This window comes from Phoxinus phoxinus, assembly GCF_949152265.1.
Source record: "Phoxinus phoxinus genome assembly, chromosome: 7".
Classification (NCBI taxonomy): Eukaryota; Metazoa; Chordata; class Actinopteri; order Cypriniformes; family Leuciscidae; genus Phoxinus; species Phoxinus phoxinus.
Genome location: NC_136882.1, coordinates 33,674,776 through 33,693,155, shown reverse-complemented (window position 1 = coordinate 33,693,155; position 18,380 = coordinate 33,674,776). Strand labels below are relative to the sequence as shown.

Here is an 18,380-nt window from a genome sequence, read left to right as displayed (position 1 = left end):
ATGCTTTAGCACAAACACACTAGGGCTGGATGATACACAATATTTACTGTACATGTAATACTAATTTGTTGGCAATGTATAAATCAACTAACATTGTAATTATTTTATTGTCTTTTTTATTTGCCCACTCAGTTTCCGAAAAACCACATCAGTAAGCTAGATTCACAGCTGCTTCTTACTACAGCAAGTTTTAGAGAATTAAAACGTTTTAATATTGTCTCAGATTTAAACCTCAGCAACAAAAATGCAGAGTGCAATGAATATTATTTTGAAATGTTTGCTTCAATTAATCGGTTCCATGATTCAACTTGAGTCCTCATAAGAATTTAAAGATACATGTCTTGATTATTTTTAATCATTTACGATACTCTTTACTACAAAAAAAAAAAAACCTTCTACAGGATAAGCTATACAATTCATATTAAAAAGTTTGGAAAATATTAAGATATTTTAGCTATATAGCCTAGTCCTAACACACACACACACTTCAGGGATAAACACGGCTGAACAGATGTACTGTAACACACCAAGCAAGCTCATATCAAAGCCGCTTACTTCCTCAAACATACACACTCTGGTTATTAAGAGCCTTAGGGGAATTATTTACAACTCATACATGTTATATTCTCACAAATGTGACAATTCAAACAGTAAACCACTGCTGAAGTTACAGAGCGGTCGTTGAGTATGTAAACAAATGCACTTTCATCCGCAAGTAGCTTCAATGGGACTGTGGCACAAAGATCCTTTTTGCTTCCTTTTTGCACTTCTTCCTCTTTCTCCTTGTTCAGCATGAACGCAAGGCTTCAATAGCACTCATCATTCATCTTTAGAGGCGATTTGAGTTTTACTGTTTATTTTTATGAAGACATGCAAATTCGTGGTGGGAAGCAGTCAGTCTCCCGCTCTACGGCATGAATTTTAATAGATTGCTTAAAAACTCAGAGCGCTCTCCACATCACTGTTAAAAATCTGCTTCTTGGGAAGAATCTAGTTGTAAATTACAGCGACAGGGCAAGTAGCTGGACAGAAACGGGAAGGAAAATGCAGAAAGTCAGGCAGCACCTCAAGCATTTGAATTTGTCTCTGGATGTGAATCACCATAACCATTTTCCCCTTTAGTCATGCTGGAACACTTCATTTCAAACATGTTAGCGTAACTCTGCCTGCCTAAACACTTATTACAACAGCAGCGTGAAACCAGTGACAAAAGTGCAGTTTGCCCTATCAATCTCTGATGGAGAGCTGACAGAAAAACCAGAGCACTGCCTGATTAAAAGAATATCTCACCCAAAAAATCCTCTCGAGACGGCTGTATACTGTGCACATGAGTCTAGCGCTTTTTGAACGTCCATCCATTTGGCTAGAGTAATATAACGGTCCAATTCATTTCTTCTTACCAACTCTGAATATCAAATTCATTTGTGCAAAATGACTCAATTGTTATGATTATTACTGACTGACGACAGATAGTCTGATAAGGCTAATAGGCTGCATTCACACTAGGGCACATATCTATTTTACCATATCAGAAGTTCTGTCCTGTAACTGACGGTTTACTATAAATTCACATCATAAAAGCATTTTAAGATGCAAGTGTGTTTAAAGTGCCCCATTATGCTTTTTCGGATTTTACCTTTCATGTAGTTTGTGAATGTAAAAGGTCAGCAAAGTTTTGAAAAATCAAAGTGCATGACACATGAAGTTATTGTCAATTAGTTAATTCCCAAAAGAATGAACTAATTCTGAACTGCCTGAAGCGAGTCGTCAGTAATGCCAGTCTTACTTCCTGCACAAACCGTAGGATTGTAACAAATTTGCATAATGCCAGTCTATGGTCTTCATTGGCTGCCTGTGAACAATGTCTACTTTGACTCGCACTCAAACACTAGTTGTAACCGAGGCCTGAAAGAGTTTGTTTCGTGTTATCAACATGTTAAGAAGACAATGTTTTCTGGACTGCGAAAGCAAATCCACATTGCATGCACTTCCAAAGGATGAGGACTCAGTCTCAAATTGATACGGTAAAACCGACGCCATCGTCGTTGTTTGTATCACTGTGTATCAAGTGCTAAGGAAGATCCAGAGCTGAAATTCAGGTATGGTAATGGCCGTTTCATTTCAAACATACGCTGTAAGTGGTAGACCAATAGCAACAGACTGAGAAATCTGACCAACCAGAGCACAGTAGGCTCTCGGAATAAAGGAGGGGTTTAGAGAGAACGGATCCTTTAGCGAACCATTTCAGACACGGTTAGAAAATAGATGATGCTGCAATGTATATTATTAGAAAATTGTAAAGTTTTTTTTACCCTTGGATGCATGTAGGGGACCTCCAAAACTAAAATAGGAACTTTCAAAATAGCATTGCATGGGCACTTTACTCGCTTACGTGAAGCCGAGTACAGCTGAATGTCGTGAGCAAACATCCATCAGACAGATTAATAAGCGAGTTTCGCGTATCGAATACTGCATTTCAAACGGCATAAATTATGCCTTCATAGAGCATTTAGTAGAGAAGACAATGAAATATCAACTGGTGAAACTGCACAATGTCAAGCAAAGAGCACAGCGCATATCCTGTGCAAATCTGAAGTTTTTATAATCATATAAGATAGAATCACAATGCAATGGAGAATTTTTTTTTTTTTCCACCCCCAATAATAAATGTGTAATTTCAGGAGTTGAAATACAGTGCATGAGTTATATGGACTACTTCATAATGTTTTTTGGGTGTTTTTAGTCATTTATGGCACTTGACAGCATCTGTTAGCATTGTAAGCTTCACAGTATGGAAAGAGCAGTGAAATAAAATGCATAAAAAATTCTACTTTTGTGTTGCCCAGAACAAATAACAGCATAAGCACAGGTTTGGAATGACATAAGGGTGAATAACTGATAGAATTTTCATTCCATTCAAGTAATGAAGCCCAGACCTACCGTAAGAAATAAACCCAGAGCCATATGAAAGCCTAGAGTGATATGTTTCCAGAGATACTATGTGATGTGGCACATTACCAACAAATCAGTATAATATGTCAGCCTCCAGGTAAACTGTGCTCAAGGGAAATGCTGTCTGAGAAAAGAGCCAGTGAGGGAGCTAATGATGAACGTTACTGGATAAACATCTCAGTGTGCTGAACTGTGTGGCTGCACAGATCCGACCATGAAAAGCCACCAAATCCCTGCATTGTCAATTACCATTATCAGCATCTCTGGCTCACGGCTCCAAGCTGCTGAACTGATCTCACGGCTGGCAGAGCGCACGCTGTGTTGTGCCCTCTCAGAAAAAGCATGGCATATTCGTTTCTCAACATTTGCACTTATTTGGGGTTTATTTTACTAAACCTCAAGACAAGTAGTTTCAAATCCAATAGGACTTTCCTTCTTCAGTGAAACATAAAAGGGGAACATTTTTATAGTTTTATTGCGATTACACTGTCATCTGGGTCAGGTACTGAAATTTGTAAAAAGATAATCACATCATGGTACATTTTTGAACCCTAGTGTGCAGTATCAGTAGTGCATGACCCGTCAAGCGAGCTGAGACCAGTTGCTGGAGGTGTTTTTGACATGACGTTGGATCAAATGAATGTGCTGTATTCAATGCCTGCTTTTGGACATTGGACTTGCACTCAGCTTTATCTGATGTTGGGTAACTGAGACACTCTAGCACTCTCTTTGACTGCAAATTAACAAAAAGCAACAAGGCCAAATGCATTTGTTGCACAGCAGGTAGAAGATTCTTTGGATGGTTCAGATTGCACACAAACTCTACATTTACAGCTTCACTGTACAACAAACATAAAACCATTCAAACAATGGGGTTTTTTCAATAGCAAAAATTGTGGGCAATATACCGTTCAAAGGTTTGGGTTCGGTAAGATATTTTTAATGATTTTGAAATAAGTCTATTATGCTCACCAAGGCTTAATCCATGAATTTAATGGATTAAATGTATATATAAAGCAGAATTTTCAGCATAATTTCTCCAGTCTACAATGTCACATTATCCTTTATAAATCATTGTAACATGCTGATTTGATGCTCAAGAAACAATTCTTGGATTCAAGGATTCATTGATGAATAGAGTGTAAAAGAACAGCATTTGTATGAAATCATGAAGACATTTATAATATTAAAAGACTTCTGTCCATTTTGATCAATATATCCTTGCTGAATAAAAGCATACATTTTTACTAATCCCCAAACCTTTGAACAGTAGGGTTTACATTTTATTTAAGCAACTGAGATGTAGAAATGCATTTTAAAGTCAAGTATGCCATTTCTGTGCCATCACTAAACTGAACTGCAAACTGCCAAATGTGCAGTTTACAACCAATGCTGATAATCTCAAAATGATCAGTATATCACTAAAATATGATCTCAATAAATGCAATCTCACACTATCAAACCACCTCAGATATAGCCAATACATGACACAACATCTATAAAATCTTGTTTGAGAGGCATAAATCAATAAGCATGAATCTCTGCCAATATTACAGAAAGCCAAAACACATATTCATTATAGACTTTTAAAATTATAACCAACCAGAGGAGACTCTTCCAATAAAAGCCCAACGAATGAAAGCACTTTAAGCCACCAAGAAACAATCAGAAAACTGCCATCCTTCAAAGAAAAGAAGGGGGGGAAAACAAGAGCAACAGAGCAGATTTTAAAAGCTCCCTCGTCTTGTTCTGGCATCTCTAGGTCAGCTCATTAAAACAGATGGGGGTTCAGCAGTAAGTTCAGCATGAGGATGTGAAATCAAAGCCATATGCTTCGGAGCAGCATCTGCCATATTATTACAAACACAACAGCACCAAGACCACAGGAACATCAGTAACAATAATGCTTGGAGAAAAAAATAAAAAAAGCTCTATCCTTCCTAACCCTTTGAAGCCGAGGAGCAAAATGCCACATCCGTCCTGAGCGAATCCATCAGTTTAAAAGCAGTCTAAAAAACTCCAACAGTTAGAGCTGAAAGTCAATTCTTTCCTACAGCGATTCTTTTTCAAACCAGCCCATAAAGAAATAAAATGACAGCATGCGTTAAATAACATACCTGCAGTTGGGTGGAGGATCCAGAGTGATTTCTGCAAGCTCTTTCTGGATTCTGCGAGAGAGAGAGAGGGAGAGAAAAGAGAAAGGGAGAGATGGTGAGAAAGCTGTGAGAATTGCAAGCAGCCGGGGAATTACACTGCCCTCTACCTCTGCTGCGTTTACTGCACGGCTGGCTCTCCCTTCAGCACAGCTAACATGGCTGCTTCCTCTTTGTTCTCGGAGGCATAACCCGAATCCCATAACAGGAAAACTTTGCCGTGCTCGTTTCTGCCTTTCTCTCCATTGCACACCGTTGATTTTCACCTCGGCTCAAAGCCCTCGGCCCTTAGTTCACACCCCACCCCTCTTCTACGCGTTTAAGTCACTTTAAGCACAAAAGATTTTCTTTTAAAGCTTATATGCAAATGAGGTAGAGGGAGGGAGGGGGGTGTGCTTTGGCATATTTGACAAGAGCTTTAACGCACAGCTCGGTTGCTGTTACTAAAGCATTATCAACAGCGTGTAAGGGAGCCAGGGCAGGATTTTTGACATTTTCTAAGAATAACTGTTTGATCTTTCATTCCTCCCACATGTCTATGGCGTTTTAATGAGCACTGATATGGATTGATTGGTTAATTTTTTTTCAGCGCCAAATCCACCTCGCTATGAAATTTATGGGTGGAATTGCTGTATTTGCAAAAAAAAAAAAGCATCTGGGTTAAAACAGAGACCACGAGGCAGAACGATTTGACTCACTTCTCTTGCTCCGCACAATAACTTTATGTAGAAGTTTCCGGTGTCTCAGGAGAACTCTTGCTTAGTGCGCTTCATTGAAATTAAATATAAGCCGATCACACATCATACGGTTTCTTTGCTCAGGCAGTTAAGTCATTATCTAAGCTTAGTGCTTTTGTTCTCAAGTACGGCGCACAAACGCCAAAACCGTTAATTGGCACATTGCAAAAATAAACTTGAAACACTTATTCACAAAAAGTGATGATAAAAAAAAGGAGTGTTGACAGAATACATGCCTGACTTTACAAAATGACATTTAATCCTCAAAACAGCTAGGGAGTGAATGGCATCTTTACCTCTTCGCACTGGAGGATAATTTGGCTGTTGTTTTGCTGGACAGTTTGGTGGATTTCTTCTGCTGTTGTGGAGGCGTGGGTTGTTTTCGCTCCTCTTGTTCCTCTGGTTCTGGCACCGGAGGATCTCTCTGATCCGCATCGGAACTACCGCTGCTGGTGCTGGGACTTTCATCATCTGACCGTTGTCTTTCACTGGACATTTTCCACCTTTGTAAAAGACAACAAGAGGTTCTGAACCAGGGCTAAATGCGATCACAGAAAAGCCCAAAGTTCTTCTGGGGTTTAAGAAAAGCACAAATTTGCTCAGTAACTCAACATTGCCTGGAAACCTAACCCTTAAGTTTCTAAATACAAACAGAAGCAAGTCATATTTGATGAGCTTGCCAGGAAAATAAGCAAACACTCAAGTGACATATCACAGAAAATTCTTTAAGACTATTTCTACAAACAATCAGTTGCAAGCTCTTTAAACATTTATTTCTGTATTTATTTTTATGCACTTCACCTTTACTAGAACTTACTTATTAGAAACACTGGTATCTACAACAGTTTCTACAAGTAACCCTTCCTTGTTAAAAGTCATAAGTGTGTACAAGTCAGAATGGCTACTTTAACGTTTAATTTAAAAATGAGTCTCTTAATAATTAGGCCTTTCAAGTAAAAAACTAAAATAGATTATCAACTGAATAGTTATAAGAAACAAAAAATAATAATAATCACAGGTATCGAATGAACAGGTACAAGTAAAACTTGAAAATGTACCAGCAACAGCTGGAATGCATACTATCTGGAAGTGAATAGCTGATATCTGAATCACAGATTGCCATATAATTTAGTTGCATAAACATGCAACTGGCAAAAAAAAATAATAGTTACTTGTCACTATTTGGAATGAATACTAGTAATGAATAACACTGTCACAACTAGTATCTAATGGATTGCTTACATTGATACTTACTACTAGTAAACGTTAAAAATAGGTATTCGTTTAAGAAATGAACGCTAAAACTGCTTGCCATAAGAGCAACAATCAAAAGGACTCCAATATTTGGACGCTGAAAACACAAGCAAACCTATAGCCGATCCAATTACATCAAACTGTTGTCATTCTGAAGGACAAAACGTCCACGTTTGTACACGTTAAGCCACATACACACCAACTTAATCCTTTAGCGATTGAGCTGATAGTATTTGTAAATAGCGCAGCAGCAACATTGTTGCAACCATTATGACGTTTCACATGGATCCGCGATACATTGTATCAGTTTTGCGCTTAATGTTACAAGCTGCAGAGCGACCATCACACGTTCACAAAACCCTCCTCTGCAAAAACAGCCTTGAGTTTTTTCGCTTTCCATCTGCTGAATAGGTGCAAGTGGCTGAGCTTATGAGACTAAACGAGAAAAACACACGGCTGTTCCACCAGAATCTATCGCTGAGAAGAAGGAGATTTCAAGAGCTGCAAAGGAAAGCAATAATTGCACCTATTCGCAGCATGTCCACCCCCTTCACTTTAGGAGAACAAGGCGATAACGCGAGCGGATTGCGAGGAAAATTCGAGTCGTTTAACGCACGCCGGGGCGAAAAGATTCAGATTGGATCTTTTAAAATCCTTTGTAAGAGGTTTGTTATGGTAGGAGGCACTCCAGTATCAGCATGGTGTACCAACTGATGCGTGAAGTCAGTTTCGAGCTCCCCTCTCTTCAGAGCTGAAAACACTAAGAAAGGACGATGTTACTCCGCCTAATGTGGACTCTACGACACCCTTAGAGCTTCTCCTTTACCTTAGACGCGGTCCTGTCCTGATCTGGGGTGGTTAGGAGTGTTAAAAATCCAGTTGAAATGGAGCCGGGAAGACGACGGGCTCCGGCCGAGCTGTGAACATTGGAGAGTAGGAAGGAGAGGAGGCGCTGCAGTTTTACTCGGAACCGACGGGTGGCGCTGTACAGCGCGTGGACATAAGCGTCTACCGCGTTGGATGGTCCCACACAACCTTTAGTTAAACCAACGTGAAACTGTATCACTTCTCCATATGCTCCACCTGAGATGGATTTAAAATTGTGACACCATGCGTGTGGAGAAGACAAGAAGACATCACCGACGACCGTCGTGTCTCGTGTCGTCGAGAATGAGGGGATGTAGTGGCGTCAGGACAGGAGGAAGTTTTGACATGTTGTTGTTGTGAGGGCTCCATGGTGAGAGCAATCAGCTCACGGAAACTTTGAGCGTGGGTGAGAAGTTTGGCTGGAATTCCAGTGCAGGTGGGAGTCCCTGTGCAGCACTGCATGACTTACTGCATGACTTCTCTATTGTCTGCTTCACTACAGTCTTTACGAGTTCTCTATACTCTATAGTGTATTTCTCTATGCTGAGTATGCTGTTTTACCTCCCTGTAGTCTGTATTACAGTTTCTGCTCAGTGGTATAGTCTGCATGATTTTTTTATAGTCTACAATACATTTTTCTATGGACAATAGTATATGACTTGTCTGTACTGTAGTGCCATAAAAATAGTCTACTGCTGGGACTTCTAGTCTATATAACATTGTGCTCTATCGTACTACATAACTTCTAGTCAATATAGTACATTGTGCTTTATAATAATACACGACTTAGTAGTCTATTCTGCTCTTTAGTGTGTAGTGTGACTAAGGTCTGAAGAGTGTTATTCTCTATTAGTATTCTACATGCTGTTTTACTTCTAAGTGGTCTATATTTCCGCTGTATGATACTTCATGACTTCTCTATAGTCTCATTAATATAGGCCTATACTGCTCTAGTCTATGTTCTGTCTGTATGTTCTAATATATTTGCTCCTGTTGAACTTTTCTAAAGTTATTAGTTTAACATTAGACTTCTTAATGCTCTCTATAGCCTACAGCATATTACATTATGCTCTACAGTATATTCTTCTTGACTTCTAATAGTAGCCTACATTCTGCTTTATATGAGTAGTCCACACTGTGTACTGTATGACTTCTCATTTGTCTAAACTGCAGTTTGTACTGTTATAGTATATACTTTTTGGCTTTTTATAGTCTGTATATACTGTCGCTGCATCCTAATTCGCCTACTTATACTATGCTTAAAAGAATGTACTGTTTTTGTGAAGAAAAAGTACATAATTTTGAGTGCTTCGCCATAACTGCGGCTTTCACGGAAAGCTCTGTCAGTTAGTTACATGCATCCTGTCACCGTTTAAACTGCCCTGTCAATCATCTTGTCACAGTAAAAATCCTCCACATTCAATTTAATTTAATGTCCTACCATTTCGGAGAGAAATGTAGCACGTTGATCTGCCAGTCATGGGTCCTAATGTTATTGTAATTTGCATAATGATGCATTTAAAAGTTAATGATCAAACGTATCTTTACAAAAATTCACAAAGCTGTTCCTAATTAAATATAATGTGGATAGCATTGAAAAAATATCTATTTGTCAGGTTCGATACTGATTTTTAATCACCCAAACCCCTTGAATCAAATCAAAACCTCTCTTAACCTTTGGACTTGCACATCCGTCATGTTTGTAGTTTGTAGTTCTAATCTAATCCTCTTCCAACGCGCAATGGGTTTTGGGCAACATTAGCCGTTAGAGTGTGCACAGATCTGCTCTTCGGATTCTAACCGTAAAAAGTAGACCATCTGGGTATGTTTGGATATGCATTTCAAAATGCTGCGATTTGGGACACACTCTTTTTAATTTCAAAAACTATTTAGGATGGTTAGTATGCGAATTGGGACGCAGCATGTATTTCTAACAGGTGTCTCCAACCTGGCACCTGGAGAGCTACAGGCTTAATCCGAAATCGCCCCCTAAACCCTCAATCACTATTCCCTACGTTAGTCCATTAATTCAGTTCACTTGAAGGAGTGAATGAAAACGAGTGAGCGAATTCGGACAGCTGTTGAGCGCTCATCGACTGTACATGTTGGAGAATGGTTGGAATTGAAGTCTGCAGTATGGTAGCTCTCCAAGAGCAGGGTTGGAGATCCCTGTTCTTCTTGACTTCTCTGTTGTCTACAATCTGTGTGACTGTATACTGTATATACAGCTTGACTTCTCTATAGTTAATAGTATATACTTATTCTAATGTGTGATGTCTCTAAAGTAAATAGTACATACTGCATTCTAATTACTGTATTTTAGCATGAATTATCTGTAGTTTAAAGTAGGCCAACATGTTGCTCTAGTCTAATGTATTGAGTTTTCTATAGTGAATAGTATATTGATTTATGTAGTACAATATATTCTGTATTAGCATACTATAGTACTATAAATGCTCTTTATAGTACAGTACATACTGCTCTAAAGCATATACCTATGTTTGAGTTCTGTGTAAATCTATTGCAGGCCTTTGTGTTGCTCTAGTTCTTAACAAGTTGGTCCAGATGGACTTGTTCGAACAACATTTTCTACATTTTTAATAGTCTATACAGTTTATAGTACTACTTGACTTGTGTATACTATAGAATACTATAAGTCATAGTAGTATACATGAGTTATAATAGAATTCAACAGTACATTCTGTTTTCCCTCAATGTAAATGAACTGAGTATGCACTTTAGATAAGTGTATTGAAGTGTAGCCAATACAATTTGAAAAAGCTCATTGTTCATTTATTATATTTAATCTGAATAGATATATTCAGACACTCCAGAGTCCAGATGAAATTGTCTGTTTTTTGTAATGAATGGTTTGACGTGTTTAAGGAACACTGCCTAATTATTTCCCTTGCTGGATTGTTAGTCATCCTTCCTCTGACAGCATTTAAAAATAGCTCTGAGGTTGCATGTGTATTTCTGTACAGTATGGCCACTCAGGTATCTCAAATGCACAATTTATTCTGCATTACTACTAGTGACCAGGGCCACCCAGCTAGCTTTAGATAGCATTCTTTCTTTTTTTTCAGTTCAAAAGTAAGATCTTTACCTTTTATTTTGCTGATGACATTATTCAAGTTCCTCAAACTGGTTAAAACGGCTCAGAAAAGGTCTTGCATAATTTGTTTGCAGGTGGCTTTTGCTTTGATACTTCGTTATCGATGCCATTCAGACAGTAAGTGTGACTTCAAGTGTCCAGATACTTTTTCAGATTCAGAGCCCTTATCTGTGATAAACTGTGATTGTTCCTTGTCAGTGGACTGAGATGTTAATCTCTGTATCATTTGTATGCCTCGTAGGAGCTCGGTTTCAGTTTCGCCTGCTTTGAAATGTTAGATTAAAGAACACTTTTGAAGCAAATGATGTCACGCTTCAGTAAACGAGAGAACCGCGAGTGCAACGCTGTTTTTCCCGTCTGCTACACGGCCGTCACTCTAAGCACATTCTAAGTGATAATCTCCAGGTGAGATGGGAGCAGGGCAGGTTTAGGAGGCTGTATTAGTTTTTTTCTATTTTTTCAGAGCCTCGGCAGCGTGATGTGTGCGGGTGTCACGCTTCTTGTGCTTATCGTGTGTGACAGCGCATTGACAGCAGGGGGAAGGAAAATAAAACAGAACCGTGTGGGTTTGTGCTTACCACTGGATGTCAAAAAAATGACACAGGAGCTCAGAGTGAAATACAAAAGCCATGATATGAATCAAATATAAGAGGAGAGATAAAACGCTTTAGATGGCTTGTGAGGACAGGAATGTTGATATTAAGAAACAACAGATTAGAAGCGACTACCTGTGAACAGTGTCTACTTTGGCACTGTAGTTTTATCCGAGGCCTGGAAGAGTTGGTTTTGTGTTGTTGAAATCTAGAAGATGCTGTTTACTGCGCCGCGAAAGTAAATTCACTTTGCATGCTCTTCCAAAGGATGTGGACTCTCACTCAAATTGATGCGGTAAAATTGACGGCATCGTAACTGTTTATATCACTGTGTGTAAAAGTGCTGTGGAAGCCTCTAATTCAGATATGGTAATAGGCATCTAGTTTCTGACATGCACTGTATACAGTAGACCAGGAGTGTCCAATCCTGTTCCTGGAGTGCCACTGTCCTGCAAAGTTTAGCTCCAACCCAAATTAAATACACATGAACCAGCTAATCATGGTCTTTCCATGCATACTAGAAACTTCCAGGCTGGTGTGTTGAGGAAAGTTGGAGCTACTGTAAACTCTGCTGGACAGTGGCCCTCCAGGACCGACTTTGGACACCCCTTGCGTAAGACCAATCACAACAGACTGGGCCAATCAGAACAGAGTAGGCAGGCTCTCAGAAAGGAGGGGTTTATAAAGATTAAATTGTTTACAGACACTGTGAGAAAAGCAGTGATGCTGCAATGTATGTCATGAGAAAATTAAAGTGTTTTTTAACCTAGGATTCATGTAAACCTTATTGTAGACCTTCAAAACTAAATCAGGAGGCCTTAAATAGAATAATAGGTACTTTAAATCTCTTCAGTCTGACTGCTGTCTTTATAACGGTCTTGACAAAACAATTCCATAATACTTTTTCTCTAAACAAACAATGGTTTTATATTAATAATGTTTTGAACCCTTACATGCAATAGCAGTGGCTTGAATACTTTTTCTCATGCAATTCGATGCATTAGCCAATCAAAACAGTTGCCGTTTACGGATGAGCCTTAAAGGACACATCCCCTAAAACTGATCATTTTGGACAGAGGGCCAGAATGAGTGTTGAAAATAATATTTTTTGAGAATATGTGACACTTTTAATACAATCAAGTAACATATTAAAATAATAAAAAAATCCATTGCATGACTCATGGGTTTGCAACCCATTTTACTTCCATACTTTAACGTTTCAGTGTGAAGCAAGAAAAAATGTAGGATGAGACTTGATTTTGCTTAAATTGTGAAGAGTGGACACAACTGATGAATTATTGAAGTCTTTGAATGTGCATTAGGAAAGTAAAAAGAGTCCATTGATATCGATATCATGTTGACTAAAGGATAGTTCACCCTAAAATTAAAATGAAGTCATCATTTACTCACCCTGGTGTTGTTCTAATGCCATATGCTGTTCTTTCTTATTCGGACCACAAAAGGTGGAATAAAAAATAAAAAATAAACGACCTGCTCGCACTCATTCATATAATGGCAGTGAATAGCGACCAGCATCAAGCTTTTAAAAAAAGACGCAAAAGGATCACAGAAGGATCCCATGCAACACGTGCCATATATTCCATTTTTATTTCTCCTTTTGTGGTCAGAAAAAGAAAAAATGGCATACTGCATTAGAACAACACCAGGGTGAGTAAATGATACTTAATTTTCATTTTAGGGTGAACTCTCCCCTTAAACACTTGAATTATGATCCTTTTATTTCCTTTTCTCTATATATTTATAGCACAAGATGGCCTATAAATGCCATGTTGCATTTAGGGAAGCGGTTTCTGATTGAATATACCCGTGTGTACTGGAAAATGCGCTGAATGACATATACAGGAAGGAAAGAGCATTGGGACAGACAATAATAGTGCCTATAACAAGGGAGCTGTTATGGATATTGTGCTTGCCAAGAGAAATTCACTTTAGAGGTTTTTTGGGGGGTCTATAACAATGAATGATGCAGTATTTTGGAAACTGAAAATCCATGTGGGGTTGTGGTTGACCTACAACCATTTGTGTAAACGGTTTGAATGCATCAAATCCTCTGCAACTCAAAGCCGTTTAAAACCTGATATGATGGAAAAAATGAGCCCTGTGGTAAATATCAAGTTTACTTTACCCAGAGCATCGCTAAAAAACATATAACACTGCCTCCACTAAAAATCCATGTTTCGTGCCTTAAAGGTTAAAAGAGAGTACATTTTGGGATTGCTTTAACCCAAAATGATTGTGCTCTTGAATATTAATGAGCTCCTAATTAGGCTGTCAGCATACAGAGGCGGAAATGGACATTAATATTTAATAGCACAGCTGGTTGCTGTTCCTATTGCAGTGAAGTTTGACTGATTCATGACAACACTTCATAATAGCACTAGAGGACTGGCTTTTGACAGTCAACTTTACTTTATAGCATGTGCATTTTGGCTGACATGTAGTGTGTGAGTAGATGAGATGGGTTTATGCATATTCCATAGTGTTGGAGTAGAGTCTCAACTCAATTAGCCTTGTTTAAATACCAATATCTTGCAGCAACAGGGCGTTTTGCTCCGACGGTTTTTGTATGCAGACACTACTAAGAGAGCAGCTGTGTGCAATCTGTTCTGCATTTCCTGACCTCACAGGTTCAACGATGGGCCACTTTTCATACGGCACTGTAGATGCGCTGAAGTGCGACGCTGAGGACCTGCTCAAGTGTGAGAGACCAGTCACTGAGGCTTTTTACCGAGAACCGTCTGAATAGGAGCTTGTGTGAACTTATGAACACATGTCTGATGTCAGAGGGAGGAACAGCACACCGGGATCTTCATTTGTGACACAATACTGAGCTTATTGACACTGGCTCGGAGCCTCGAAATGTCCAAAATGCTTAGTAGAACTAGGAATGCTGTGAAGTATATGCTGTATACCAATGTTTCCAAACCTTTTTTGTCTTGTGTGCTCACATAGCACCATTAGTAAGACATCAAGTACCCATTAACAATATCTGTCTATCTATCTATCTCGATGTCTGTCTGTTGATCTGTCTGTTTTTCTATCTGTCTGTTGATATATCTGTGTCACATCTGTGTACTGGAAGCTCCATTTGCCAGAAAAAAAAATCCTTGTGTACATGAGCAATACTTGGTAATAAATATTTATCTGATTCTGATTAACAGACTGATAAAGTAGCTTTTGTCTACTGTGCAGGAACATTTGAGTGGAACACCTTCACATGGAGATGATTTGGGTGTGCATTATGCTAATTGATTACCGCAGACACACCCTCCCTCATTTAGAATAATAAACATTAAGCGCTAAGCTCCGTTATCAGCATTGTTATAGAGGGTATGCACATGATGTCACAGTAGGCAGGAATCACTGCGGTTACACCCACTGAGTGGCAAAGTTGGTGTTCAGCTTGAATTCAGTGAAAACACACAAAACGCATCTAAAATGGGAAAGTGCTGTGCGGACTGTACAAATAGATTCAACAAGTAATAGGAGCTATCTTTTTACAGACTGCTGTAAGCTACAGAAAAGAAAAACAAATGGATCACTGCAATTCACAGAAACAATTGGATCCAGGCAGCGAAACGTGGATTCGCAGTTAACATTTTGTATCAGAAATGTTGAATATTGGGGAAAATCATACTAGGTTATATATTGTATTGATAACTCATCATTTAAACATTTACCATCTTATATTCTGCGTAACTGTGAAATTTGTCAGTGTTTATTAAAAACCATTATCCATTAATGGTATCATCCATTATGAGCCTTGTGTTCCACAAAGGGGGACGGTTGGATAATGTTCTACAAACCCAGTTTTCTATACAAAGCAAGTTTAGATGAATAAATAAATAGGAGCACAAAGCAGTTCTTAAATTCAGTTTACACTGCTCTGTATCGTCTGCCAGATAGCAGCTTAATTGTCCAGATAACTTTTTTTTTAAAGTATACAAAATCATCACTTAAATTTCACCAACAAATCCCTTTTTAAGTCAAGTCAAATGTATTAGGCATAGCTTCACAATACACATGGTTTCCAAGCAGCTTTACAGAAAGTCATATTGTTATGTCTATAATGCCTTAGTGCTTTGACAAGTTTTAGGGTTGGGTGATATGACAATATATAAAAATGATCATCAGGATTAAGCTCTATCTATATTTTATTTATACTGTTTAGCAGATTAAGCATTCACAGGCTTTGCTTTATTCCTGTCAATAAATGTCAAACCAATTCCTGGCCACATGTCAATGTCCGCTGACCACTGGGTCTTTGGTAAGTTGTAAAGAGCACTGTCGAGTCCAACTGCCTTTCATTTTAAGCAGATAATCGTTTGTTTTACTCCCGTTTTCAGTTTCCCCAACCAAAGCCAGTCGTGTTGAAGGATGTTTTGCCACTCAGTCCCGACGGGAAGTGACGTCAATGCATACCCTCTATTTCTCATCATGCGTTTAGCTTTCGCAGTTTGTGTAGATCTTCTTGGCTCTGAAAACCTTGCATCATGAAAGTGTTTCGTTGTGGATAACATTACAGCATTTGTACCCAGCGTGCACCTGGTGGTGATCGTTATGCAAATAACTTTCTATCCTCAATTTCAAACCTACCTACTGTGTCAGCCTTATAAATAAAACATTTAAGTGTATGACTATTTCTTCAGATAAATTCAGATGATTCCTCACTATTGTTCTGATAACAGCCATCTTTCTGATCTTTTTGATTCTGTCGAAGACTCACTCACTGCTTTTGTAAACAAGATAGGCTATGCTAAAAGTAAATATTTTTCTGTTACCAACAGATAAGAAATTGATTACTGGTCATTTATGTATTGTCTTCTCTTTGTTCTGTCTGTTCAAACTGCGTCAGACTTGTGAGCATGTGTGTTTGTTTGTGTTGTGCAAATTTGCATGGAAGTATGCCAGACACTTGCAGCAGAGATAAGGCCTCATTGATTGATGGGATTCCAGTGAATGGTGCCCTGTCTGCAGTGGAAAAACTCTGGAGTCTCTATTTTCAGCAGGAAAAAAAACACAGTGCCTCATCTATTGGAAGCTACTGTTTGGATGTTTGTGTTTTCTTTTAGTTGTCAATGAAACATCCCTCTAGGATGGGAATTTTTTTCTTTTTCATTTGGTCTAACTACTCAGATAATCAACCAATGTCTTGGGAGTGGGTTGGTAATGTACACCGGCTCTATTTTTAATTGTTGGTCAATGTACATAAGCATCAGATGGACCTTTTTAACCGTGCCACTGTCTCTCTTGTGCCATAATCTTTTTATAAGATGGTGTGTCATAACTTTTAAAAACACGCCTTGATGAGATGTGAAACTCTCAGGATAGAATCCTACTCTGTCAGTCATTGGTGGTATTCAAAGATTGGAAAGTGGTTTACAATGATGGAGTGGAAACCTGATGTGGAGGGTGCCGTCCAGGAGTGTTTTATAGTCTTTTATTTGCCTCTGGCGTGATGCTTTAACGTGCCGCTGAACTCAAATCATCAACACCCCCCTCCCGTTCCTCTTTTCTTTCTGCTTCTCCACCGGGTCCATTGTCCTCTGACAGCACAATTGCTACGCTGCCACCGGCTGTGTGTTCAAATGGAAATAGACTGAATTAATATTATTACTTATGAGTGTTGAAGAATTCCACACCTTACCTGCCTCACAATGACAAGCAGGAATATACTTACTACGTATAGTGCAATAAATGTGTTGTAGGATATACTATTATGTGACATTGTAGGTTAGAATATGCTCATGTTTGACTATGGTTCACTAGAATTGTAGAAACACACTACACTAGCACATTATGTGAATGCAGATGTTTATCCTTGGTACAGATGTACATGCTTAATGTGTATTCTTTCTAGTTTCACTGACTGTGGTGGTAAAAAAACTTCAGTAGTCAAATTGAAGTTTTTGTACAATTTGGTTACATATTATTTTAATGTGACGTAGTTTGTAGCCTACTTACTTAAATAAGTACTGAGTAATATTAGGGTTAGTAAGTTAGGGTACTGTTTTTACTATAGACTATAGTTAGTATAATGTAGTAACTTGTAACTACGTCATATTAAAATACAAATAGCGTTTCCATCAATTGTTTTATTTGTGATAACACAATGAAACATGCGAAATAATATCTGTGTATGGCAGATTGGCCAAACATTGTGAACATGTGCAAAAACATATTAATTAACATATTAAAACATATTAATAACTGATTATGTTGTAATCAATGTTTTTTTTTTGTGAGCTTTTTGTTTTGCATTTTTTGCATAATAAAATAAAACCTGTATAGCTGTAGTTCACCTTTTCTGTAGCTGTAGTTTGATGTCGCTTACTATACGACTAAAATGGTAATAGATATGGATGGATGGATGGATGGATGGATGGATGGATAGATGATTTTTTTTTTTTTTCATTTACTACAGAATCACTATCACAACAACAAAACTGATTAATCAGCAAAGTTTGTATATGACTTAATTTGAACTTGTCAGAAATCCCTAAAGAAAACGTAAATAACTTTTTTTTTTCTTTTTTGTTACAATTTGCAGTACAGTAGTGCTTCAGACACATTTCGGAACATAGCAATGTGTGAAATCAAGCTTTTTCACTCACATAGGTACATATCGTACGTTTCGAGCCTTAGAATCTGATGAGCCATTGTCCCTTGTTGATCTATTTGTGTGTGT

The 18,380-nt window shown here is 38.3% G+C and overlaps 1 protein-coding gene and 1 long non-coding RNA gene across 2 annotated transcripts in view; one reads left to right on the top strand and one right to left on the bottom strand.

Annotated features, from left to right (window-relative positions):
* ube2e3 (ubiquitin-conjugating enzyme E2E 3) overlaps positions 1-9,506 on the bottom strand; it is a 42,310-nt gene extending 32,804 nt beyond the window's left edge. The window contains exons 1-3 of the mRNA XM_079619750.1: positions 7,923-9,506; positions 6,139-6,345; positions 5,070-5,120 (exon numbers count right to left, since the gene is read on the bottom strand). Of these exons, the coding sequence (XP_079475876.1) occupies positions 5,070-5,120; positions 6,139-6,338 (251 nt within the window). The 5' untranslated portion in view covers positions 6,339-6,345; positions 7,923-9,506. The remainder of the gene's footprint in view (positions 1-5,069; positions 5,121-6,138; positions 6,346-7,922) is intronic.
* The window catches only part of LOC307002283, a 41,591-nt gene continuing 31,487 nt past the window's right edge, over positions 8,277-18,380 (top strand). Inside the window, exon 1 of the long non-coding RNA XR_013798455.1 lies at positions 8,277-8,399. This is a non-coding gene — a long non-coding RNA (uncharacterized lncRNA). The remainder of the gene's footprint in view (positions 8,400-18,380) is intronic.